Source organism: Peromyscus eremicus, chromosome 5, assembly GCF_949786415.1.
Source record: "Peromyscus eremicus chromosome 5, PerEre_H2_v1, whole genome shotgun sequence".
Lineage (NCBI taxonomy): Eukaryota > Metazoa > Chordata > Mammalia > Rodentia > Cricetidae > Peromyscus > Peromyscus eremicus.
In genome coordinates, this window is record NC_081420.1 from 8461301 (window position 1) to 8486223 (window position 24923).

The 24923-nt window shown below is 45.8% G+C and overlaps 1 protein-coding gene and 1 pseudogene across 1 annotated transcript; one reads left to right on the forward strand and one right to left on the reverse strand.

The window, feature by feature from the left end:
• Positions 1-872: 872 nt before the first annotated feature.
• On the reverse strand, positions 873-11289 carry Camlg (calcium modulating ligand). The gene is made up of 4 exons (XM_059262840.1): positions 10815-11289; positions 8681-9141; positions 5788-5853; positions 873-1473 (listed from the first exon to the last, which is right to left on the reverse strand). The coding sequence occupies exons 1-4, from the start codon at positions 10978-10980 to the stop codon at positions 1282-1284; spliced, it is 885 nt and encodes a 294-aa protein (XP_059118823.1). The 5' UTR covers positions 10981-11289; the 3' UTR covers positions 873-1281.
• Positions 11290-13566: 2277 nt separating this feature from the next.
• Positions 13567-22850, forward strand: LOC131910490 (small ubiquitin-related modifier 2-like; annotated as a pseudogene).
• Positions 22851-24923: the final 2073 nt, after the last annotated feature.

Consider the following 24923-nt stretch of genomic DNA (forward strand, 5'->3'; position numbering starts at 1 on the left):
GTTCCAGGGGATCCAATGCCCTCTTACCTCTATAAGCACCAAGTACGTATACAGTGTACACACATACATGCACAAAACACGCAACATAAATTTAATCAATCTAATGAACACAACCTTTAAAACCCTTTGGAATGCAGCTCAGTGTCGGAGCACAGGCCCGAGTCTGACATCAGCACAGCAAGGCGGGGCCAACAACGACAAAAACATACAATTACAACGTCTGTGACTAGGGCTGGAGGGATAGCTCAACAGCTCAGGGCAACTGCTGTCTGCTCTTGCAGACAGTTCCCAACACTCACGGGGCAGCTCACAACTGCCTGGATCTCCAGGGGATCAGATTCCCTTTTCTGGCCTCTGCAGGCACCAGATATGCACATGGTACACAGACAGATACGCAGGTAGGACGTGCATACACATACAATAAAAACAAATTAATCTAAACAAAAAAGAGATGAGTAGAAGATGCATAGACTATAAACTTTTTAAAAAACCATTCATTTGTGTAACTCCTCGTCCCCACTCAGTGTCAGAGATCCGCTGCTAGGCAAGCATTCTGTCATTGACCTACACTACTGTGCCCCACATGTATGAACTTGAACTGTTTCTTCCCTTACTATTTGTACATTAACTCAAGAACGGATAAGGATGGCTACCACTTGCAGGCCTTGGGTTAAAACTTTTAAAAATAAGACAGGCAATGGTGGCGCACACCTTTGATCCCAGCACTCGGGAGGCAGAGGCAGACAGATCTCTGTGAGTTCAAGTCCAGCTTGGTTTACAGAATGAGATTCAGGACAGGTATCAAAGCTACGCAGAGAAACCTTGTATCAAAAAAATACAAAAATAAAATATGCAGTCTTAACATTAGACAATTCAATTTCATTCACTTTATTTTTAGGATGTTTTCATTTCTCAGGATAGAATGACACAAATACAAGTCACAGTCCTTTAGGCAGGCTGAGATCACTTTATCTACTCCCCTCAAAGTACTAGCCCAGTCCCACAAGAGGGATTATAAATGTCAGAAGTTAGGGGAAAGGTATAAGACTGGATTTCTAATTAAACAAGAAAAATCGTTAATGATATTGTTACTCTATTTGGTTACTCATACCAGTACTGATACAAAGTCAACCCTTTTAAATCAGGGAAACTAATAAGTTGGTTTTCTGTAAAGTAAAAGAATTTCATAAAGATATAAACCAATTTGTCCCCTTTAGAGACACTGTAATGTAGAAGAGAAATCGTTTTCACTTTGTAAACTTCTTCTGAGTTCTTCGGATTTCAGGGTACTTCAGAACCCCAATAATCAAGCAGTTCATGACAAAAAATGAAAGTGAAAAAGTAGACACAGAGATCTGTGAAGACTTCGCCCATTTTGCTATAGGTATCCATGGACCGATTTATCACTTCAGCAGGAATTCCGGACAGCAGCAGCGCAGCTGTGAGCACTGTGGTCTTTATCTTCTTCTCACCCTGTACCAAGAAGAGACAAGTTAACCATATGCCCTCAGCAGACTACATGTGCTCTATACAGACATGATGGATGCTGCTATCTCTCCTCATTGCTTTCAAAACTGCTAATGAAGTCAAAACAACACATCAACATTTACTGAGCATAGAACAGGGAAATCAGCAAATTCCTAGGCAACAGCAGATAACATAACCTCCAGCAAGTTTATAGCTGCATCATTTTGGCCAGGCTGGTGGTACAACCTTCAATCCCAACACTTGGGAGGCAGAGGCAAGTAGATCTCTGAGTTTGAGGCCAGTTTAGTATCACAGTTCCAGGACAGCCAGGGCTCTGTAGAGAGACTCTGCCCCCCAAATAAAGAGATAAATAAATAACTGTGTTATTTTGGAAGCAAGACATAAGTAACAATTTTACAGACATTTAACACAAAGTAAGAAACAAGAAAAATGTTACTAGTCAGGATATAAATATCTACCACATGAACGAACTGATAACATGTGACATAGGGATTCAAATGGCATACACTGCTCTTATGTAAACAAAGCACAAGGAAGTGTTCTGGAAGTTCTGATGCCCAGCACACCACCACATACAATAAGGTCTAAGGAAGGTTTTCCGAGTGGGGAGAAAACCAGCCCTCAGAGGGGTAGGTTCTTGTCAGAGGCAGAGGAGAAATCTATTGTAAGCTGAGTCTCACAACAAAAGTCAGAAGCAGAAGAATGTTAGGTGTGTCACTGCAAATAAAACCACAGGGACACCCTACAGGACCCTGACTGCTGTAGGAAGGAGCAGACACTGGTCATTCGTGGGATGGGATGTCACTGTACACTTCAGAACACTTCTGGGGGAGAGAGAACATTTGTTTCTTAACTTTCTGGTCTCATTTTAAAATAGTTTCTTGAGGCAGACAGGCCTCAATCTGGCTACATATCTAAGACTCTACTGATCCTCTACCTCCACTCCCCAGTGGCGGGAAGCAGAGGCATGCACCATCATGCCCAGATCATATGGTGGTGAGGCTCAAACCCAGGCTCCATGAATGCCTGGTACCTGGTGGCCAGTGCCCACAGAGGCCAGAGGGGGCATTTAGTATCACTAGATATCCACTCACGATATGCCAATTTTAAAGACATAAAAAGCTATAAGGTTAACTAATAGAACTGAAAGGTTATGACCACAAAAAGATGCATATAAGAATATTCTTAGCAGGGCTGGAGAGATGGCTCAGCGGTTAAGCGCACCGACTGCTCTTCCAGAGGTCCTGAGTTCAATTCCCAGCAACCACATGGTGGCTCACAACCATCTGTAGTGAGATCTGGTGCCCTCTTCTGGCATGCAGGCAGACATGCAAGCAGAGTACTGTATACATAATAAATAAATAAATCTTTAAAAAAAAAAAAAAAAGAAAAAAAAGAATATTCTTAGCAGCTTTAGTCATAATATACCAAGTACAGTGATAGCAAAGATTACCTAGCAACAAGAGATTATAAAAAAGAAAGAAAGAAAGAAAGAAAGTCATACAATAAAATACTGTGCAGAAATGGTCCAGTGGTTAGGAGCTGTACTGCTCTTGCAGAGGACCTGAGTTCAGTTAGCAGCATATATGCTGAGTGGCTCATGTGCACCTATAATCTAGCTTGAGAAAACATGAAGCCTTCTTCTAATACAATCACTCAATTGCCTGTGTGTTTGAGCACACATACAACATACACACAAAAGTAATAAAAATAAATCTTTGAAAGATAAAGGAGAATGAGCTACAGATACATCCTAAAATATGAAAGAATTTCACAACACCATGCAGAATGATGACTTACAAAATATACAGGGCTGAAGGTGTAGCTCTGAAGTGTAAAACATGCTTAGTGCCGGGCGGTGGTGGCGCACGCCTTTAATCCCAGCACTCGGGAGGCAGAGGCAGGCAGATCTTTGTGAGTTTGAGGCCAGCCTGGGCTACAGAGCAAGATCCAGGAAAGGCGCAAAGCTACATAGAGAAACCCTGTCTCAAAGAAAAAAAAAAAAAAACATGCTTAGCAAGGTGCTGTGTCCAACCCTCAACACACACACACACATACATATAAAATCAAAATTTTATCAATCTGTGAACCATATTTTTTCACCTAAAAGCCCTGAGCAAGGAATACTTGATCAAAAGTGAGCTTTTATAGGCAGTCTCTTATTCCCCTTGAAGAAACATCTACACAGGGTTTCCTCAGCTCTTACCCTGCTATCCCCAAACTGCAATAGATCTGTCCTCCCCCCTCTTGTTTTTATTTTTTGAGACAAGATTTTTCTGTGCAGCCCTGGCTGTCCTAGAACTTGCTCTGTAGACCAGGCTGGCCTTGAACTCAGGCATTTGCCAGCCTCTGCCTCCCAAGTACTGGAATTAAAGGTGTGTGCCAAGACCACCCAGCTTTTTTTTTTTTTTTTGCCTGATAGCAAATAAAGATTTATTTATTTTATGTATACTTGTCTGCATGTACACCTGTACATCAGATCCCATAGACAGTTGTGAGCTGCCATGTGGGTGCTGGGAATTGAACTCAGGACCTCTGGAAGAGCAGCCAATGCTCTTAACCACCGAGCCATCTCTCTAACCCAGATCTGTCTTCTTTTCCAAACCCTCCTCCTGTGACATAGCTCCATGTGCAAAGCATTCGCCTGGCCTGTGTTAGGCCCTAGGTTTGATGCAAAATTGCTCCCCTCCCCCACCCACAGAAAGTCATAGATCTAGATATGACTAAGCAAAACAGCCATTTTTTGCACAAAAACTTGACACAAACTTTGATCAATTGCTGGGTGTGGTAGCATCTGCCTGTAATCCCAGGAAGCGTTCTAGGGTGGTCTGAGCCACATATCAACAATCTGATACATTCAATCACAAATAACATTATTTTTGCTTAAGTATTTCAGCCATGGCCTCACTGTGTAGTCCAGGCTAGTCTCAGACTCACGCTCCTGACTTTACCTTCTGAATGGTAGGGTTAGCTGCAAGCATCAGCCTGACTTACAAGGAAGTTTACCTTTGACGTCAGGCAAGCCAAGCTCAGGGAAATGATGTATACATGTGGTCAAGCAGACTAGGAAAACATCAATCAGCTCAACATCATTCTGCTCCATAATTGTCGCCAAATAATTCTCATTCTCAACATTAAAGTGAATTGCTATCATGTGTCCAAAAAGGGGCACAGTAAAACAATCAAATTCATTTACTTTCTTACCAACAGAAGGAATTACTAAATTTGCTAATGAATCTGAAGATCAGCCCTGGCAGGTAGGCCACTTTGAATGTTTTCATTCCATTGATTGATTTGTGTACAGATGTGGAGGTCAGAGGGCATCTGCATTGTAGGCCACTCTCTGCTCCTCCATGTGAGTCCTAGCAATCAGACTCAAGGCAGCTTGGTGAGAACCATCTTCACCCGCGGAGCCATCTGTGGCCCTAACCCTGGAGCTCTGACTCAGATCATTGTTACCTGTGTTTCCCTTAAGTTCTTCAATAAAAAAAAATTAATTTTTGCTGAGAGGTGGTGGCACACACCTTTAATTCCAGCACTTGGGAGGCAGAGGCAGGTGGATCTCTGTGAGTTGGAGGCCAGCTTGGGCTACAGAGTGAGTTCCAGGACAGGCTCCAAAACTACACAGAGAAACCCTGTCTCGAAAAACCAAAAAAAAAAAAATAATAATAATTTTTATTTTTTAATTATGTATATGTGTCTGTGTATAGGTTTGTGCATATGAGTGCAGGTACCCACAGTGGCCAGAGGAGTTGGATCCCACTGTAGCTGGAATTACAGGCAATTGGGAACCACCTGATGTGGGTGCTGGGAATCAAACCTGAGTCCTCTGAACCAGTATGTGTTCTTTACCACTGAGCCATCTTCCCAGCCCTTAAGTTCATTTTTTTTTTTTTCTTTTTCTGAGACAGGGTTTCCTTGTGTAGCCTTGGCTGTCCTGGAACTCGCTTTGTAGACCAGTAGACCAGGCTGGCCTCAAACTCACAGAGATCCACCTGCCTGGATTAAAGGTGTGCACCACCACTGCCCAGCAGCCCTTAGGTTCTTAAAATGAGTTAGTCATGAGCCATCAAAATAGCTCAGCAGGTAAATCGATTGCTTGAAAGCTTGGAAACTGAGTTTGTTCCCTGGGAGGGAACCAATTCCTGAAAGTTGTCCTCTGACTTCCACAAAGGCACATCCACACTCTCGTGTCATACATAGACATACAAGAATATGCACACACAAATAAATCAGATTGTTAACAATTACTTAGTCATGAGTCAACTCAAATATTAATTAAGAAAAGATTAAATTTACCTTTGGAAAATACTTGTATAGTCCCATGTACGCAAGTTGTAAAGTAAGAAATGGAGCAAATATAGACTGTGAAGACAGAAAATAAAAGTGAGTATTTCCAATAGATCACTGATATCGTAAGTCAACTTAACAAAAGCTACACATTCCAAGCAAAACATTACAGGAAAATATTTAATGCAGCAGCTGAAAGTATTCTTGTTTCTGTAGAAGACTAAGAGAAGTAGACTTGTTCTCTAGAAAACACGTTCCTCGAGTCATGTGATTCTTTCGGTGCTTCTCCTCCCCAATGTGTTCTCTCGTACAGACGTTTATTTTCCTTTTATGAGACGGTTTCACTATGTACAGACTCGCTATGTAGAGGCTAGCCTTGAACTCATGATCCTACTGTCTCAGACTTCAGAGTGCTAGCATTAAAGGCTGTACTACCGTACCCAGCCCAAACGTAGAGAATTAGAGGTGCAATAACATCCCCACCACCATCGCCTGGCTGACAGACTATTCTTAACAGTTTGGCAGTATGACATCTTCAACAAAATGAAAAAGACCAAAATGGCACTTAATTTACATAATTATTTCTAAGATGTAACAGCTTATGATGGGGGCCAAAGAACAAACAGTGTTGTGTGGCAAGAAGCTAACAACTGAATATCTGATGGTGAAGATAACCATAAAACCAAAGCAACAAAAACCCTCAATGAAGCACAGGGGGCTGGAGAGATGGCTCAGAGGTCAAGAGCACTGGCTGTTCTTTCAGAGGTCCTGAGTTCAATTCCCAGCAACCACGTGGTGGTTCACAACCATCTATAATGAGATCTGGTGCCCTCTCCTGGCCTGCAGATATACATGCAGGCAGAGTACTGTATACATAATAAATAAATAAATCTTAAACAAAACAAAAACAAATGAGGCATAGGGGCTAGAAAGAGCACTTATTGCTCTTGTAGAGGACCCGGGTTCAATTCCCAGGGCCCACGTGGTGGCTTACAAACACCTGTAACTGGTTCCAAGGAGCTCTGTCTCCCTCTTCTGACTCTGCAGGAACCCAGTGTACACAAAGTGCACATACACACATGCAGGCACAACACTCATACACATAAAATAAACAAATCTATCTTTAAAGAAAGAGGCGTAGCTTTTATAGTACTACAACACAGAGCCCTTAGATAAAAGAGCAGCTCTTGGCTCCTATGCGGATAGCACATGAGACAATCAAATCTGTTGCACAGATTATATTTAAGAAAATACCTCATAAAAGCAGTCTTTTGTTGGTTTGTCTTTTTTTTTTCCTGTTTTTTCAAGACAGGGTTTCATTGTGTAGCCCTGGCTATCCCAGAAATCACTTTGTAGACCAGGCTGGCCTCAAACTAAAGAGATCCACCTGCCTCTGCCTCCCTAGTACCAGGATTAAAGGCGTGCACCACTACACCTAGCTGCAATAAAAGCAGATTTTAATATCTGTTTCACCTAATGATGTAGATCTTAGTTGTCTGAAAATTTTATGTGTGTATCTGGTACATAGTAAGTATTCCTTGAATGTCTTCTAAATGGACCTACTTCAAATCAAACACATTCAGAGGCTGGAGCAGTGGCTGGGTGGATAAGAGCACTTGGGTTCAGTTCCCAGCACCCACATGGTGGCTCACAACTGCCTGTGGTTCCAGTTCCAGAGAATCTGACTCCCTTTTCTGACTTGAGTAGGCACTAGGCATGCATATGGTGCACATACATACAAGGAGGTAAAACACAAAAATAAATTACTAGGGGGCTGGAGAGATGGCTCAGAGGTTAAGAGCACCGACTGCTCTTCCAAAGGTCCTGAGTTCAGTTCCCAGCAACCACATGGCGGCTCACAACCATCTGTAATGAGATCTGGTGCCCTCTTCTGTATACATAATAAATAAATAAATCTTTTAAAAAAAATTAATTAGCCGGGCGGTGGTGGCGCACGCCTTTAATCCCAGCACTCGGGAGGCAGAGCCAGGTGGATCTCTGTGAGTTCGAGGCCAGCCTGGACTACCAAGTGAGTTCCAGGAAAGGCGCAAAGCTACACAGAGAAACCCTGTCTCGAAAAACAAAAAACAAAAAAAAACAAAAAAACAAAAAAAAAAAAAAATTAATTAATTAATAATAAATCTTTTGAAAAAAAATTTAAATCATGACACTGAACTCTGGCCTATGTCTTCTGCACTCTTCTACAGCCCATAATAGACTGTTACTATAATGTTTCTACATTACACAATGCTGAAACACCTTCTGGATTGTAGACAACTACCTATACACAGGCCCACAAGAAGTATATTTTAATGTCTCAAACTACTTGGAAAATTCCTAATATATAGTACACACAGGCATCTGGACTTTCGGTTCTGGGATGACACTGCCTGGGTTTCACCCCACCTGTCAGTTGCTGTGTGACCCTGGTTTAGTCTGAGTCTTCACTCCTTCATGGGTTCAAACAACATATAATGCATAAAGATGAAACTTAAATGAATTAATATTAGGAAAGCATTTAAAAATGGTACCTGGTATGTAGACAGATTTTAGTAATTACTACTAATGGGCTCTCATTCTGTAACTAGGTTAAAGAACAGGATTTATGCCAGGCAGTGGTGGCGCATGTCTTTAATCCCAGCACTCGGGAGGCAGAGGCAGGCAGATCTTTGTGAGTTCGAGGCCAGCCTGGTGTACAGAGCGAGATCCAGGAAAGGCGCAAAGCTACATAGAGAAACCCTGTCTCGAAAAAACAAAACAAAACAAAACAAAAAAACAAAAGAACAGGATTTATAATACACTTTCAAATAGCCCCATAGGTCTGTTAATGCCGACAAGAAATCCGCACTTTTATAACTCAACTTGCATTTTCCTAGGGAATAACTCGCAGCTCGTATCTTACCAAATATTTGCAAACGAAAGCTCTGACGCCGAGCGCAAGCAGAGCACACCCCACCAATCTAAATATTCGGAAAGAGTCAAATTCCTCTGTTGAGCTTCCATCTTCCGGGCTGGGCTTCTCGCTGATGAGCTGTTTGCGCAGTCTCATGGCTTCCTCAAACCTGGAGAGGTACTGTTCGAGGCCGTGGTGAGACGCCCTCTGGGACGCACCTGCTGCAGGGTCACCTCTGCTCCGATGTCGGAGCTCGACACCATCGCTACTACCACACTCTGGTGGCTGGATGAAGGAGTCCAGTTTGTCTCCCAGCTGAGCACCCTTAACTTCTGCCACACCACTGGGCTGGTCAGTTGTTCCACCACTGACTGAATCGCCGAGCACTACCCTCTTTGAAACTGAAGGAACGCTGAGGGAGTTCAGTTTGTCACTGTCCTGGGGCTTTGATTTTGTTTGATTTTCTTCTTCTGAGGAAAAAAAAAAAAATTAAAGCCTGTGTATTACAATACTCACACACATCTTAAACATAAATACTCAAAAATATGCTGCTAGCACTTGGTCTTTGAATCAAAATAAATCCTGACTCTGCAGAAAACAAGATTGGTTCTTTCTTCTTCACCTTTAGAACAGGCCACCCTTAAAGGGCATTCTGGCTGAAGAAGGCATCCAAACTCTGTGGATAGGAAATGCAACTGCTAAACAAACAAGCAAAGACAGTAAGGGATGGGGCAAGGAATAAAGACCAACTCTTCCACAGATAAAACCAAAAAGACCACACATTCTAAAGACCAACTCTTCCACAGATAAAATAAAAAAAAAGACCACATATTCTAAAGACCAACTCTTCCACAGATAAAATAAAAAAAGACCACATATTCTAAAGACCAACTCTTCCACAGATAAAATAAAAAAGACCACATATTCTAGAGATATGGCTCAATTTCTTGCACTAGCTGATACGGATAAAAATACAAAATCATTCAAGTCTCGTAAGGTTTCTATTTTCCAGTTCCATTTCTGAGTCTAGAGTGCTGTGAGCACAGGGTGTGGTATACCCACAATCACTGCTGCCACCCTTGGGCGGCTGTGAGCAGGCACTTTCTGGTTTTTACAGAGAGAACTCTTAAAATGATAAAATTTGCAAAGTAAAAGAATAGAATAAAAAAGTACCTTGAGAAAGACAAACACCAATACTTTAAGAATATCTTCAGATTAATCACTACAGAAAATGTATCTTGCATTGTTTTAGACGATCTGGAAATGGTATCCATATGTATTGTCTAGAAGTTTAGAACTACATCACTAACGCCTCACAGAAATCTCAAGAGTTCTACCAAATTTGCAACCAACGACTAAAAAGCCAATTACTAAAGGAAATGTTCAAGTAGGAACTTAGAGAAGCCAAGCATAGTCATATTCAATAAGAAAACAATATACTAGACACAAACTTTGCGTGAAAGATGAGGAGTTTCCTTTAGGGTAAATACAGTTATTGAAATGAGTGGTGTAATCTCAGCTAATGAAAGGAAATCTCAGGAGGTACATTACCTCTTTAAGGAAGGCCTATAAAGAACGTCCACTCATATATATTCACCTCTCCTAGAAGATCCATAGGTGACAGTGTTGAAGGCCCTGAGCACAACCACCAAGATATGACCATAGGGGCCCTGATCACAAAGGATGTACTAGCCAATAGTTAAGTAATGACAAACTGATGTGTAACAAGCGTTACAAAGCAAAAGGCAAAAGGTAGGCGTGAGGGGAGGAACTGGAAAGAAAAGCATTTCGAGCATATGGGGCGCAGTGGGATGAGAAGTATGGGGATAAAATATGTAGCCTTCAAGAAAGGCAAGGAATGAGGAATAAAAGGGCTGTCCACGGATAACTGGACACGGAGAATCAGGAACGAAGGCTTTGTGGCCAGGGAGGAGACAATCTCTGGGCGAGGATCCAAGAAAATAGGAAGCAATAAGGAACCTCCTGGGGTTAAGCGACAATATAATATGGTTTCGTCACCTAGGGGGCGGGGACAGAGTACTATCAGAGTGCATTTTTGGGTCAAAAGCTTTGCGGGCTGGGGGGCAGAGGGATCTTGAAGATTCAAAAGGGTGAGCGGGAGACGGGAAACCGAGGCTCTCACCGGCGCCGCTCCCGGGCCTGTGAAAGCCCATGATGCGGTTGATGCGCTGCTCGGAGTTCATGAGCAGCTTTCTCCTCCGCAGCTCCGCTCGACGCTGAGAAGCCGACAGGCCCGAGGGAGCCGCGGGCCTGTCCCCGCCGTCGGTGGACACCGGCACTGGCTCCATGCTCTATCCACAGGCTGGAGCCGGGTGACGCCAAAGGCGCCTCTGACTTAGGGAAGGGCCGCTGACTTCGGTCCCACTCCCACTGTAGTCCCGCCCCTAGGGGGCGGGGACTGAGGGGTAAGCATGCGCAGATGTCCTCTCAGCCGCCATGTTGAGTGAGGGCATTCCGGGTTCAAGGTTTTTCTTGACCTGCCTTGGCACTGCTCTGGTTCCCTACCGCCAGGTTACCACTCAGGTGCTCTCGAAGGTGAAGAGACTGCCGCCCTCCTGAAGGGTGAAATGCCAGGGGGGCACAGGTCCATTTTATTCTCTGCCAGGAAGCAAAATGGAGGTTGCAGCGGCAGGCGCTTGTTACCAGTCTTAAGCGACTTTGCTCCTAGGATACGTAATTGCGGGTGCGACGCTTTCCGCGAGTGTAGCCCTGGGATTTGGTGGTGGGTGTTTGTGATTATCATTTTTCACAGTACATCTGCCAGGTTTTCCCAGGCACTTCCGTGTCCTTAGTCCTCTCACTTGCAACCATATTGCATGCTTAAATGTCCTTGTAGAGGAGGACTTTGTGTTATATCATAGAAAGGAACCTGCCGCATGCACTAGTAGTTTGTTCTGAGTTGCTCTGCATGCATATATTTTTAATAGCTGTTTGGTGGTGGTGGAGTACTGAAGGAGCGCAAAGAGTTAAAACCGTTCAACATTAACCAGATTTAGTATTTCGGGAAGGGCAAAGCTTGAGCACTGAAAATTAACTGTTTCATTCCCTGTAAAACTTCGTGCCAGTTTGACATGAAGTGTTAAGTCGGTTTTTTAAGGATTATAACCCTCAGTGTTCTCAGATCTCTGGCCCTTTGAATAAAGCGCACCTCGCCACCAAGTGCCTTCTGTTCTCTCATAGGTGAAGAAAGCCAAACCCCTGCCTGGTGGGTGAAATGCCAGTAAGGAGCAGGTTCTTTTTATACTAATGCCAGGAAGCAAAATGGAAGTTGCAGTGACAGGCGCTTGTTGCCAGAAACTTGCCCCTTTTTCAGGGGGAGGGGATTCGATATAGTGTTTCTCTGGGTAACAGCCCTGGATATCCTAGAACTTGCTCTCTAGACCAGGCTGGCCTCGAACTCAGAGATCCACCTACCTCTGCCTCCTGAGTGCTGGAATTAGAGGCGTGTGCCAACATCTCCCAGCGACCTCTCCCTCCCTCCCTCCCCCGTGGCAGATTATACTGTATATTGAGATATACTGTATCAATATGATAAGATAGAAATTAAAAAAAAAAACATACACACTCCAAAGGTCAAAACAGAGCATACTGTTTACCTAAATTTTCTCGCTATCTAAAAGACCTTTTATTAGGTGGAACATCTTGTCATATCGACATGCAAGGAAGTTGTCAAATGTCAGAACGACCAATGAACCTAACTGGCTCCTACTACCCAAAGATGGAACAATTTAAACAGAAAAACAAATAATTGCTGGGCAGTGGTGGCACAGGGCTTTAATCCCAGCACTTGGGAGGCAGAGGCAGGTGGATCTCTGAGTTTAAGGCCACCCTGATCTACAGAGTGAGTTCCAGGACAGCCAAGGCAACTGTTACTCAGAGAAACCCTGTCTCAAAAAACCAAGAAGGAAGAGGAGGAATGAGAGAGGGAGGAGAGGGGAGGGGAGGGGCAAAAGAGGAGGAGGAGGAGGAGAGAGAGAGAGAGAGAGAGAGAGAGAGAGAGAGAGAGAGAGAGAGAAGAGGAAAAAGAAAGAGAAAAATGAATACTCAAATAGACTGGGAGAATTCGTGTCTGGGATTACGACCTTGGCCAAACACAGGTGGCTGGGCTGGAGAGATTGTTGTGGTGTCAGAAGCCTTTTAAACCCAGAAACAGGAAAAAGAAGCAAGCATATCTCTTTGAGTTGCTGCCAGTGTGGTCCAGTTAGTGGGTTCTAGGCCAGCCGGGGCTCTATACTGAGACCCTGTTTCAAAAACCAGCAACAGTGGGTCTGGAAAGGTGACCTAGCTGTTGAGTACAGACTGCTCTTCCTGAGTCCCCAAGTTCTACTCCCAGAATCCACATGTCGGCTAACTGTAACTCCATTTCCACAGGACCTAATGCCCTCTTCTGGCCACTGTGGGCGATGCATGTACATAGTGCAGAGACATGCAGGCCAAACACCCATACACAAAAATAATAAGTAATTTTTTAAAAATCAGCAACAGCAAAAGAAACAAAAGAGTCTGATAGATGATAAATCTGAAAGTTATAACACCTTGACTATTTTTAAACTATAACTGTGTGTATCATTGTGAGTTTTACTTGTATCATTGTATCATTTACTTGGAACCAAGTTGGCACAAACATTCATGAATAAACTACAGCAAGCTAAGAGTCAGACATCCAGAAAATGCAAGCATGTAATATTAATTGGTTTTACCTGAGCTGAGTGTCATCTACAGCCCTGATGAACAGGGGCCGACTGTACATGGGCACAGCAGATCTCTGGGAGGCAATGGAAGAGTTTTAAAGTTGGATTGTTCGGCTGCTTTTGTGCTTCTTCGGTGCAGACCTGGTACCTCCTTTGTGAAGCAGCCGCTGAGGAGACTCCCCCATGCTCACCAAGCCCAATGAAAAACCCAAGGAAGGAGTCAAGCCTGACCACAGTGATCGTATTAATTTGAAGGTAGTGGGGCAGTATGGCTCTGTCATACAGTTTAAGAGTAGAGGCATTTAGTAAACTAATGAAAGCCCATTAGGAACAACAATGTCTGTCAGTGAGGCAGGTCAGATTCCCATTTGAAAAGCACTCACCCACACAGTTGGAAGTGGAGGCCCAAGATACAATGGACTTGTTCCGTCAGCAGACTGGAGGTGCATGCTAAAATGAAACTTGCTACTTTGCTCAGAATTTTGTTCTATACCAATAGATGATCAGGTAGAAATCTGTGATTTGCCTGGCATGGTAATGCATGCCTTTAATTTCAGCATGGGGGAGGAAAAGGCATGTGGATCTCTGTGGGTTTGAGGTCGGTCTGGTCTACACAGTGAGTTGTTGACAGCCAGGGCTACGTAGTGAGACCTGTCCCACAAAAACAGAAACAAAACAGAAAGCTGCTGTTCGGCCCATTCCATCCGGACTACTACACAGTTTTATAGACTCCTGCACTTTCCTTTTCCTGTAATGGAGAGAGTAACTGGTGTGTGTGTGTAGAAGTATATTATGCTAAAAAAAAAAACCAAAGCTGGCCGTGGTGGCACACGCCTTTAAAATCCCAGCGCTCAGGAGGCAGAGCCAGGCGAATCTTGGTGAGTTCTAGGCCAGCCTGGGCTAAAGAGCAAGATCCAGGAAAGGTGTAAAGCTACATAGAGAAACCCTGTCTCAAAAAAAAAAAAAAAAAAAAAAAAAGACAAAAACAAAACAAACAAGCAAACAAAAAACTAAACATTAAACGTTCAATGTTGTTGTCTTAGTCACTGTTGTGCTGTAAAGAGACGTCATGGCCAGGACAACTCTTACTTAAAGCATTCAGCTGAGTGGTGGTGGCGCTCACCTTTAATCCCAGCACTCAGGGGCAGAGGCAGGCAGATCTCTGTGAGTTTGAGGCCAGCCTGGTCTATAGAGCAAGTCCAGGACAGGTTCCAAAACTACACAGAGAAACCCTGTCTCCAAAAACAAAACAAAACAAAAAGCGCTTAATTGTGGCTTGCTTACAGTTTCAGAGGGTTAGTCCATTATCATCAGGGTGGGAAGCATGGAGGGGAGCAGTAGCTGAGAGCTCCATCCTGATCTGAAAGCCAAGAGAAAGAGAGACTGGGCCTGGATGGGCTTTTGAAGCCCACCCCTTCGTGACACATGTCTTTCCAAGACCATATCTACTCCAACTAGGCCACACCTGAAAGGATGGTATGGATCAGACTCCCAAGACCAAGTACTCAGCACAAAGGATATTTGTGCGAGAGGGAGAAAGGTCAGGGAATAAGAGACACAGACAGGAGACAGAGGACAAGGGAGAATGGGGAAGGGAACAAGGGAGAGGGAGCAGGGGGATTTGTCTAGCGGGGGATGACAACGGACTACTGGATAGAGAGGAAACAGACATGGCCCACAGGAAAATGGCAGTTTATAAAGATAAAAGGGGAAACCCCCTGTTAGGATGAATTGTTCATTTTTAATTGGGCATGGTAATTAGGTGAGCCAAAGGCAGCTTTTGATTGCTGAACTTCAATACTTTGATAGCAGGACCTGGGTAGTCAGCCTCAGGAGGAGGAAGTGGCCAAAGAAGGGACTAGAACTTGGTGGCTGGCTTTAGGACTGTAACAGTTTTTAGCAAGGCAGAGTGTTGTGGGATATTAGTTTAACTATGTAAAGATATGTGTTGCATTTGTTTACCTTGTCTGCTAAGGCACCTGATTGGTCTAATAAAAAGCTAAATGGCCAATAGCTAGGCAGGAGGTATAGGTGGGACTTCTGGGCAGAGATAATAAGTAGGAGGAGGAATTTAAGTTTGGGGAAGAAAGAAGGGAGAAAGAAAAAGAGATGCCAAGGAGACACCAAGGGCCAGACAGACAGACATAGAGGAAGCAGGAAAGTAGGACATATAGAATGAAAGAAAGGTAAAAAGTCCTGAGGCAAAACACAGATGAACAGAAACAGATCAAATTAAATTAAAAGAGCTAGTGGGACAAGCCTAAGTTAAGGCTGAGCATTCATAATTAATAATAAGTTTTTTTGTCTTTATTTGGGAGCTAGTTGGCAGCCCAGAGAAAATTCCAAATACAGCAGAGTGAACGGAGGAGAAGGATAAGGTCTGCCAGAGCCATGGTTGCCGTGCTGGGGCTGGCCAGAGTCCCTTCAACACCTCCTAATCCTTTTCAAATAGTGCACTCCTTGGTGACTAACTCTTTCACTATATGAGCCTGTGGGAGCCTTTCTTACATTTTGGTTAATGTCCAATGGAGATGGTATTGGGAAAGTTCCTTGAAAATACCCCCCTTCTCCTTTAGTGGCATGCTCATTCAGCTTTTTTTTTTTTTTTTTAATGTGTTGAGTGTTTTACCTGCATGTATTTATCCATCATGTGCATGCAGTTTCTGCAGAGGCCAGAAGAGGACGTCGGAGCCTCTGGAACTGGAGTTACAAGTTTATAAATGGTTTTGAGCTACTATGATGTCCCCCTGAAAAAGTAACAAATACTCCTTACCATTGAGCCATCTCTCCAGTCCCCTCATTCAGCTCTTTTTGTTGTTGTTGATGAGACAGGTTCTCTCTCCTGAGCCCCGGCTGTCCTAGAACTCGCTCTGTAGACCAGGCTGGCCTCAAACTCAGAGATTTGTCTGCCTCTGCCACCCGAGTGGTAAATTATTTTCAATTTGTTATTGTTGTTGTTGTTTGTTCATTTGTTTATTGTTGTTGTTTCGAAACAGGGTTTCTCTGTATAAAGATATGCCAGCACCATTTGGTGGTAAATGATTTTCTTTTTTTTTTTTTTTTTTTTTTTTTTTTTTTTTTTTTTTTAAAGATTTTATTTATTTATTAGGTTTACAGCATGTATGACTGCAGGTCAGAAGAGGGCGCCAGATCTCGTTACAGATGGTTGTGAGCCACCATGTGGTTGCTGGGAATTGAACTCAGGACCTCTGGAAGAGCAGTCAGTGCTCTTAACCTCTGAGCCATCTCTCCAGCCCGGTAAATGATTTTCTTAACAACAACAAAACTCAGCCGGGCGGTGGTGGCGCACGCCTTTAATCCCAGCACTCGGGAGGCAGAGCCAGGCGAATCTCTGTGAGTTCGAGGCCAGCCTGGGCTACCAAGTGAGTTCCAGGAAAAGGCGCAAAGCTACACAGAGAAACCCTGTCTCGAAAAACCAAAAAGAAAAAAAAAAAAAAAAAAACAACAACAAAACTCCAACAACATAAAACTCCTTATATACCAAGCTGGGCGGTGGTGGCGCACATCTTTAATCCCAGCACTCGGGAGGCAAAGGCAGGCGAATCTCTGAGTTTGAGGCCAGCCTGGTCTACAGAGTGAGTTCCAGGACAGCTAGGGCTACACGGAGAAACCCTGTCTCAAAAAACAAACAAACAAACAAGACCACCAACAACAAACCCTCCTTGTATACCTTGTTTAATCAGAGAATTGTATTTTGTCTTTTTGGAGTTGAGGGGGGGTGGGGGGGTGTCTTTTGTGGGAGGTTGAGACAGGGTCTCACTCAGTAGCTCTGGCTGGCCTGGAACTCACTGTGTACCAGACTAGCTTCAAACTCACAGAGACTTGCCTGCGTCTGCCCCTGCCTCTGAGTGCCTAGTATGTATGGAGGCCAGAGAGGTGTCAGATCCCTGGAACTGGAGTTACAGACAGTTGTGAGCCACCATGTGGATGCTAGGAGTAGAACCTGGGTCCTCTGTAAGAACAGCAAGTGCTCTTAACCACTGAGCCATCTCCAGCCCCCAATTCTGTCCTTACTAAAAACCACTGAGCCGTAAAATATATGGTATAAATTATACCTTCATAGAGTTGTTCTTCAATCTGGCACAGGGTTTGAGGATTCTCTGAGGGAAACTGAGTCTGTTTCTTCCTTCAGATGTTCTTAGCCGAGAGAACTAGAGGTCAGGAAACTCAACTGCCATCCAAGTCATTCTGAGCCAGGGGTTCCCAGGTCCATTGTCTCAGAGTTGTGAAGAATGATGAGCAAGGACAGGAAGAGGACAGAGTTCTCTCCTGCTCAAGTGAGGGGACTTGAAAGTGAGCTGCCCCCTAGTTCCTTGGCTGAGTCCAACTGTCCCCAGTATATGAGTCTGATGGGCTGGACCTGTTTGTAAAGTAGGGATTGAGTAAAGAGGCTCTGAACTGAGTGGGTGTGGGGAACTCTGGGTAAGAGACAAGGGAGGAGAGCACTGCTCCAAGTTTCCAGGTCAGAGAGGGAAAAAACCAAGTGAGGACAGCAAGGGCTGGCTGTCGATCTGGACATTATCTTTGCAAGACAGAGCCTTTAAAACTCATACTCTCTGGGTTAACCTTCCAGCTTCTGAGCTGAGTTTCCGGCATTTGAGTAGCTCCTGTACTGACCTTCTGATAAGGCTTGTCAGGAAGCTAGCGCTGCAGATATCTCCTTCTTAGGAGATAAAGTTAGCCCTCTGCCTGTCCTGAGTTCATAGAGAAGCTGGCCTTGCCAGCTGTAACGGTTTTTCTCTTGGTCTCTTCCTTATCTAACCCTAAAAAAGAAGTGGCCTTACTCCTAATCACCGTCAATAAGCTAGAAAAAATAAGTCAACAGATAGCCTGGCATGATGGTGGACATCTTTAATCCCAGCACTCAGAGGCTGAAACAGGAGAGTTCAAAGTCAGCTTGTGCCTTGCTGGGTTGGGCCAAAGTGCCCGGTGGGTGAGGGAGATACACCATGCAGACCCGGTGGGCAGCAGCGTGGCACAGTGGGAAGTCACTAATACCATGCAGACACAGCATCCACATCCACGTGGAGAGCTTATCATAAGATGGGGTCGGGGCGGGGAGAGAGAAAGGGAGGGAAAGAGGGAAAGTGGAGGTGTGCATACCTCATGGTGAGAAAGGGAGGAAGGAGAAGAAGGGAGGGGGTTTTCCTTAAAAGAGGCTTTACTTTATGTCAGAACACAGGGCAGGTCCCCAGGGGGCGGGCCAGAATGCCAACAGATGAAATCAAAGGAAAATGAATGTTGTATGAATTTTCCTGGGAAGATATCAACAGACATCTATTATTATTATTATCATCATCATCATCATCATCATTATCATCGAGATAGGGTCTCACTTTGTAGTTCCGGCTGCCCTAGAACTCACTATGTAGATCAGGCTGTCTTGAACTCACAGAGATCCACCTGCCTTTGCCTCCCAAGTGTGCCACCATGCCTGGCAAACAGACATCTATTTACCCCAGATAAGGCACCAATAACTGACCAAAGAAATGACGGTACCCACGTCTAACCTAGTGAATCAGTGAGTTTACTGGTGTTACTTACAGAGCATGGATGACATCATCAATCAACCTTGGTCCTCCAGCATGGTGTCAATTCATAAAATCTCTCCTTTTGGATGCAGTGTGCTCTACAAAAGGGTGCTTCCTGTCCCCAATAACTGTTACTGCTTCTACAACCTTGGAAAGGAACTTGTAGTCCTGTAACTCTCTTGAGCTCCCTGAGCCTGTGAGTTGCATGAGCTTCTGTCCTCTTCAAGGAGGGGAAGTTTCAATTGGAAAGAAATGGCTACACGGCATGAAGAAGCCAAGTCAAAACACAGCCCCTATCCCTTTCTCCCTAGAGCCCTCCCTGTCCAGAATGTGCTCCAGGACTCACAAGCAGCTAAGTGATGCGAAGGTCCCTACAGCTAGCTACTTGCATGTGGAAGCCTTTACCTGTGTTGGGTCTGAAAGAAACTCTACTCCCCCAAATTCTGGCACCCATTTTCTTCTACCAAAGGTATGGTTGAGGGGAAGGTTTTTATTGTAGATATGAGGGAGAATAGAGCCAGAGGCATCTAGAATAGTCCAGAACAGAGAGAGAGAGTAGTAAATTGAACATGGCCAGCAGACTGGACCAGGCCTGAGAGGAGCCAGGTGAGAGGAGGGAGGTGAGAGGAAGACAGAGTCAGGGGTGGAGTGGGGGCCATGAGAGGAAGACAAAGAGTCAGGGGTGGAGTGGGGGCCATGAGAGGAAGACAAAGAGAGTCAGGGGTGCAGTGGGGGGCCATGAGAGGAAGACAAAGAGTCAGGGGTGGAGTGGGGGGCCATGAGAGGAAGACAAAGAGTCAGGGGTGGAGTGGGGGCCATGAGAGGAAGACAAAGAGTCAGGGGTGGAGTGGGGGCCATGAGAGGAAGACAAAGAGAGTCAGGGGTGCAGTGGGGGGCCATGAGAGGAAGACAAAGAGTCAGGGGTGGAGTGGGGGCCATGAGAGGAAGACAAAGAGTCAGGGGTGGAGTGGGGGCCATGAGAGGAAGACAAAGAGTCAGGGGTGGAGTGGGGGCCATGAGAGGAAGACAAAGAGAGTCAGGGGTGCAGTGGGGGGCCATGAGAGGAAGACAAAGAGTCAGGGGTGGAGTGGGGGGCCATGAGAGGAAGACAAAGAGTCAGGGGTGGAGTGGGGGCCATGAGAGGAAGACAAAGAGTCAGGGGTGGAGTGGGGGCCATGAGAGGAAGACAAAGAGAGTCAGGGGTGCAGTGGGGGGCCATGAGAGGAAGACAAAGAGTCAGGGGTGGAGTGGGGGCCATGAGAGGAAGACAAAGAGTCAGGGGTGGAGTGGGGGCCATGAGAGGAAGACAAAGAGTCAGGGGTGGAGTGGGGGCCATGAGAGGAAGACAAAGAGAGTCAGGGGTGCAGTGGGGGGCCATGAGAGGAAGACAAAGAGTCAGGGGTGGAGTGGGGGGCCATGAGAGGAAGACAAAGAGTCAGGGGTGGAGTGGGGGCCATGAGAGGAAGACAAAGAGTCAGGGGTGGAGTGGGGGCCATGAGAGGAAGACAAAGAGTCAGGGGTGGAGTGGGGGCCATGAGAGGAAGACAAAGAGAGTCAGGGGTGCAGTGGGGGGCCATGAGAGGAAGACAAAGAGTCAGGGGTGGAGTGGGGGCCATGAGAGGAAGACAAAGAGTCAGGGGTGGAGTGGGGGCCATGAGAGGAAGACAAAGAGTCAGGGGTGGAGTGGGGGCCATGAGAGGAAGACAAAGAGTCAGGGGTGGAGTGGGGGCCATGAGAGGAAGACAAAGAGTCAGGGGTGGAGTGGGGGCCATGAGAGGAAGACAAAGAGTCAGGGGTGGAGTGGGGGCCATGAGAGGAAGACAAAGAGTCAGGGGTGGAGTGGGGGCCATGAGAGGAAGACAGAGTCAGGGGTGGAGTGGGGGCCATGAGAGGAAGACAAAGAGTCAGGGGTGGAGTGGGGGCCATGAGAGGAAGACAGAGTCAGGGGTGGAGTGGGGGCCATGAGAGGAAGACAAAGAGTCAGGGGTGCAGTGGGGGGCCATGAGAGGAAGACAAAGAGAGTCAGGGGTGGAGTGGGGGCCATAAGAGGAAGACAAAGAGTCAGGGGTGGAGTGGGGGCCATGAGAGGAAGACAAAGAGAGTCAGGGGTGGAGTGGGGGGCCATGAGAGGAAGACAAAGAGAGTCAGGGGTGGAGTGGGGGGCCATGAGAGGAAGACAAAGAGTCAGGGGTGGAGTGGGGGGCCATGAGAGGAAGACAAAGAGAGTCAGGGGTGGAGTGGGGGGCCATGAGAGGAAGACAGAGTCAGGGGTGGAGTGGGGGCCATGAGAGGAAGACAAAGAGTCAGGGGTGGAGTGGGGGCCATGAAAGGAAGACAAAGAGAGTCAGGGGTGGAGTGGGGGGCCATGAGAGGAAGACAAAGAGTCAGGGGTGGAGTGGGGGCCATGAGAGGAAGACAAAGAGAGTCAGGGGTGGAGTGGGGGCCATGAGAGGAAGACAAAGAGTCAGGGGTGGAGTGGGGGGCCATGAGAGGAAGACAAAGAGTCAGGGGTGGAGTGGGGGGCCATGAGAGGAAGACAAAGAGAGAGAGCACAGCAGTGTTACAGGGAATGAGAAGGGGAGGGAGGGAAGCCTATGAGCATAAGTTATGCGTGTGGGGCGTGGTGAAAAGACCCAGGGTAGCTGTGATACTGAGGAAGGCTGGAGGCCAGCGCTTTAGTATGCTAACAGGCACCAAAGGTAACCATTTGTCCTGAGTTCCTTTTAAACCTTACATCAAGCAATTGCTAAGAACCACTGAGGCACACCAGTAGATCTTAAGCTGTATTTAGATTTGTTCTTGTTGGACATAGTTCATTTTCTCTTTATTTTTTTTTGGGGGGGTGGGTTGGGGGAGGTTTGAGACAGGGTTTCTCTGGGTAGCCCTGGCTCTCCTGGAACTCACTCTGCAGACCAGGCTGGGTTATTAAAGAAAAACTGGAGTGCAAGGCATGGAATACCTCCTTACAAGTTATTGGTCAGGGAGGCTCCAGAGGTCCCTGAAACAACCATAGTTATTGCCATTGCTCCTGGTTACCCACCATATCTACATGGTTATTGCCATTGCTCCTGGTTACCCACCATATCTACATGGCTATTGCCATTGCTCCTGGTTACCCACCATATCTACATGGTTATTGCCATTGCTCCTGGTTACCCACCATATCTACATGGTTATTGCCATTGCTCCTGGTTACCCACCATATCTACATGGTTATTGCCATTGCTCCTGGTTACCCACCATACCTACACGGTAAGCTCTTATTGCTGAAGACACCACACACTTTGGCTGCAGAACATAAACATAATCTCAAGGTTACTGGGAAACTTGCTCACCACTGGCTAGCTTCCATAGTGCCAGAGGTACTGTGCAGGTTGCTGGATGAGTGCTGGACCCTACGTGCCACAATACTGACCTGCCAGGTATGATGTGCCCACTGGTGCAGTACTGGCATGGCTGTGATGGGGGTAACTAACCTCTTTCGCAGCAGGGGATTTCATGCCTGGTACTCTTAACTCTAGTCAGAACCCATACCTGGAGAAGTCCTAAGCCCTACGGTAGGGCCTGCTGTTGTTATTTTTCTGAGTGGCCACACTGTGAAATGTTTATGCTTACACCTACAGATCTGGGCTTCTCTCAAGCCGGGTCAGAGAAACTCCTTTCTGCAGCATGCAGCCGTCAATGCAGAGACATAGAACTGGTCAAAGTGCTGTGAAGAACAGATTGAGGGCTCGGCTTTAAATGGGACATCTTTATAACCACTAACCTTCCCCATCCCCGCTAAGGCTCAGGGAATTTTGAGGAGCAGGCAGCAGAGAGATGGTGAGAGCTGGAGAATGGGAAGGAGTGGCGTGAAGTGCTCTCTCTGGACATGGCATGGCCACTGTGCTCACCATGAACTCACAGCAGCTGTAGTTCGCTGACCAAGACCTACAGGAGATCAAGGTGACTAAAACCCCTCAGACAGGGTAGATGATCTCCAAGTCTCACCTTACACCAAGGAGCTTTTGGTAGTTGACAGCTGCTGGGGAAGAGAGACTCATTCAAGGGTGTGGACAACAGTGAGTTCCCATGCTTCAGTGGATGCCTCCTGCCCCCTGCCACCCTACATGCACATATGAGCAGTACTAATTGGATTTAATGAGTTATCAAGTTAAAAAAAACAAACAAAAACCAAAAAGAAAAAGAAGTCATGAAGTTAGGAGTTAGTCAAGTGTTTGGGGATAGAGGGTTGGAGGGTGAAGTGGGAATAAAAATGATTATATTTCATTGTATGTACGCATGAAATCTTCAAAGAATAAAAAAAAATCAACACATGAGGCTGGAGAGATGGCTCAGCGATTAAGAGCACTGACTGCCCTTCCAGAGGTCCTGAGTTCAATTCCCAGCAACCACATGGTGGCTCACAACCACCTGTAATATGCTCTGGTGCCTTCTTCTGGCCTGCAGGGATACATGCAGGCAGAACACTGTATACATAATAAATGAGTAAGTCTAAAAAAAATCAACACATAATAGAGAAAATTAGATTTTTTTTAATTGGGGGGACATTTCAAAACAAGGTCTCACTATGTAGTCCTGGCTGTCCTGGAACTTAGTAGGTAGACCAGGCTGGCCTTGAACTCACAGAGATCCACCTGCCTCTGCTTCCCTAATGCTGAGACTAAAGGCATGTGCCACTATGTGACTGAGAAAAACGGATTTTTTTTCCCAAGGCAGGGTTTCTCTGTGTAACAGCCATGGCTGTCCTGGAACTCACTCTGTAGACCAGGCTGGCCTCAAACTCAGAGATCTGCCTGCCTCTGCCTCCTGAGTGCTGGAATTAAAGGTGTGTGCCATCATGCCCAGCCCTTACTCTGGATTATTAAACCTGAAATGATCTTCCTAGAACACAGATCAAAATCTGCCTAGATTCTGTGTGAAGACTGTGCATCCCTAGGGGGGAAAAAAACCCAAATTGCTTAGTGTGGCATTCCCAGATTATGACTCACTGTAACCTCACTCTAACCTTCCCTCTGCCCATCCCCCTGACTCTGGAGAACCTCTCCCAGGCTCCTGAGCCCAGTGCTCTCTCCAGTCACTTTATGCATGTAGATTCCTCTGGAAGCTTCCCTCATTCTGACAAACTCCTACTCCACCAGCAAGCCTTCCCCAGGCTTGTGTAGCCTGTCCCTGTGCAGTACTCAGGGTCACACTGATGTCACTTCAGAGTTCCTCAGGTCAAGGGACCTCCCTGGCGTCAAACCAATGTCTTCCTTGAGGCAGAAGAGCCAGAGGGCCCAATACTTTGCATCTCCTGTGGCCAGCTTTTTTCCAGGAGGTAGGGCAGTATCCCACCATGACACCTCCCTGTGGGTCCTCTAGGGAGGAGGCTGGGGCAGTCACGTGAGCTCTGGAGGTGGAGAGGCCCATCCCAAGCCCCAGCCTTTGACATCTGCGTCAGGCAAGCTCCTTGCCTTTGTATGCCCGGCCTTGTCATCTGTACAGAAATAAGTAGCACCTAGCTCTTAGGTAGTATGATGGCCATTCTTGGTTGCCAACTTGACCACATCTGGAATTAACTAAAATCCAAGCTAGTTGGAACTCCTGTGAAGGTTTGTCTTAATTGGATTATTTGAAGCAGGAGGACCCACCCTAAATCTGGGCCACACCTGTTGGCAGCCTACATAAAAGGACATGGAAGAAGGACGCTTTGCTTTTGCCTGCTTGCCCTCACTCTTGCTGGAAAGTTCATCTATCCTGCTATGGAGGCGTGCATTCTTTCACTGATATTAGAACCTACTTCTTTGGAATTCCAACATAGACTGAAGGCCAGCTAAGATATCCAGCTTTGTGTATTGAACAACTATTAGATTCTTAGGAGACAGCCATTGTTGGACTAGCTGGACCACAGCCTGTAAGCCACTCTAATAAATCCCTGTTTAATAGATTCATCCTATCAGTTCTGTTCCTCTAGAGAACCCTAACACAGGTAGAGAAGTAGTTATT

Bases quoted from the DNA above. Each gene is read 5' to 3' on its own strand.
- Camlg (XM_059262840.1), bottom strand. From the start codon at position 10,980: ATGGAGCCAGTGCCGGTGTCCACCGACGGCGGGGACAGGCCCGCGGCT. The intron at 5,854-8,680 runs GTAAGATACGAG...CTGTCTTCACAG, and splicing joins CTTTCGTTTGCAAATATTTG to TCTATATTTGCTCCATTTCT. The intron at 1,474-5,787 runs GTAAATTTAATC...TTCTTGGTACAG, and splicing joins TATACAAGTATTTTCCAAAG to GGTGAGAAGAAGATAAAGAC.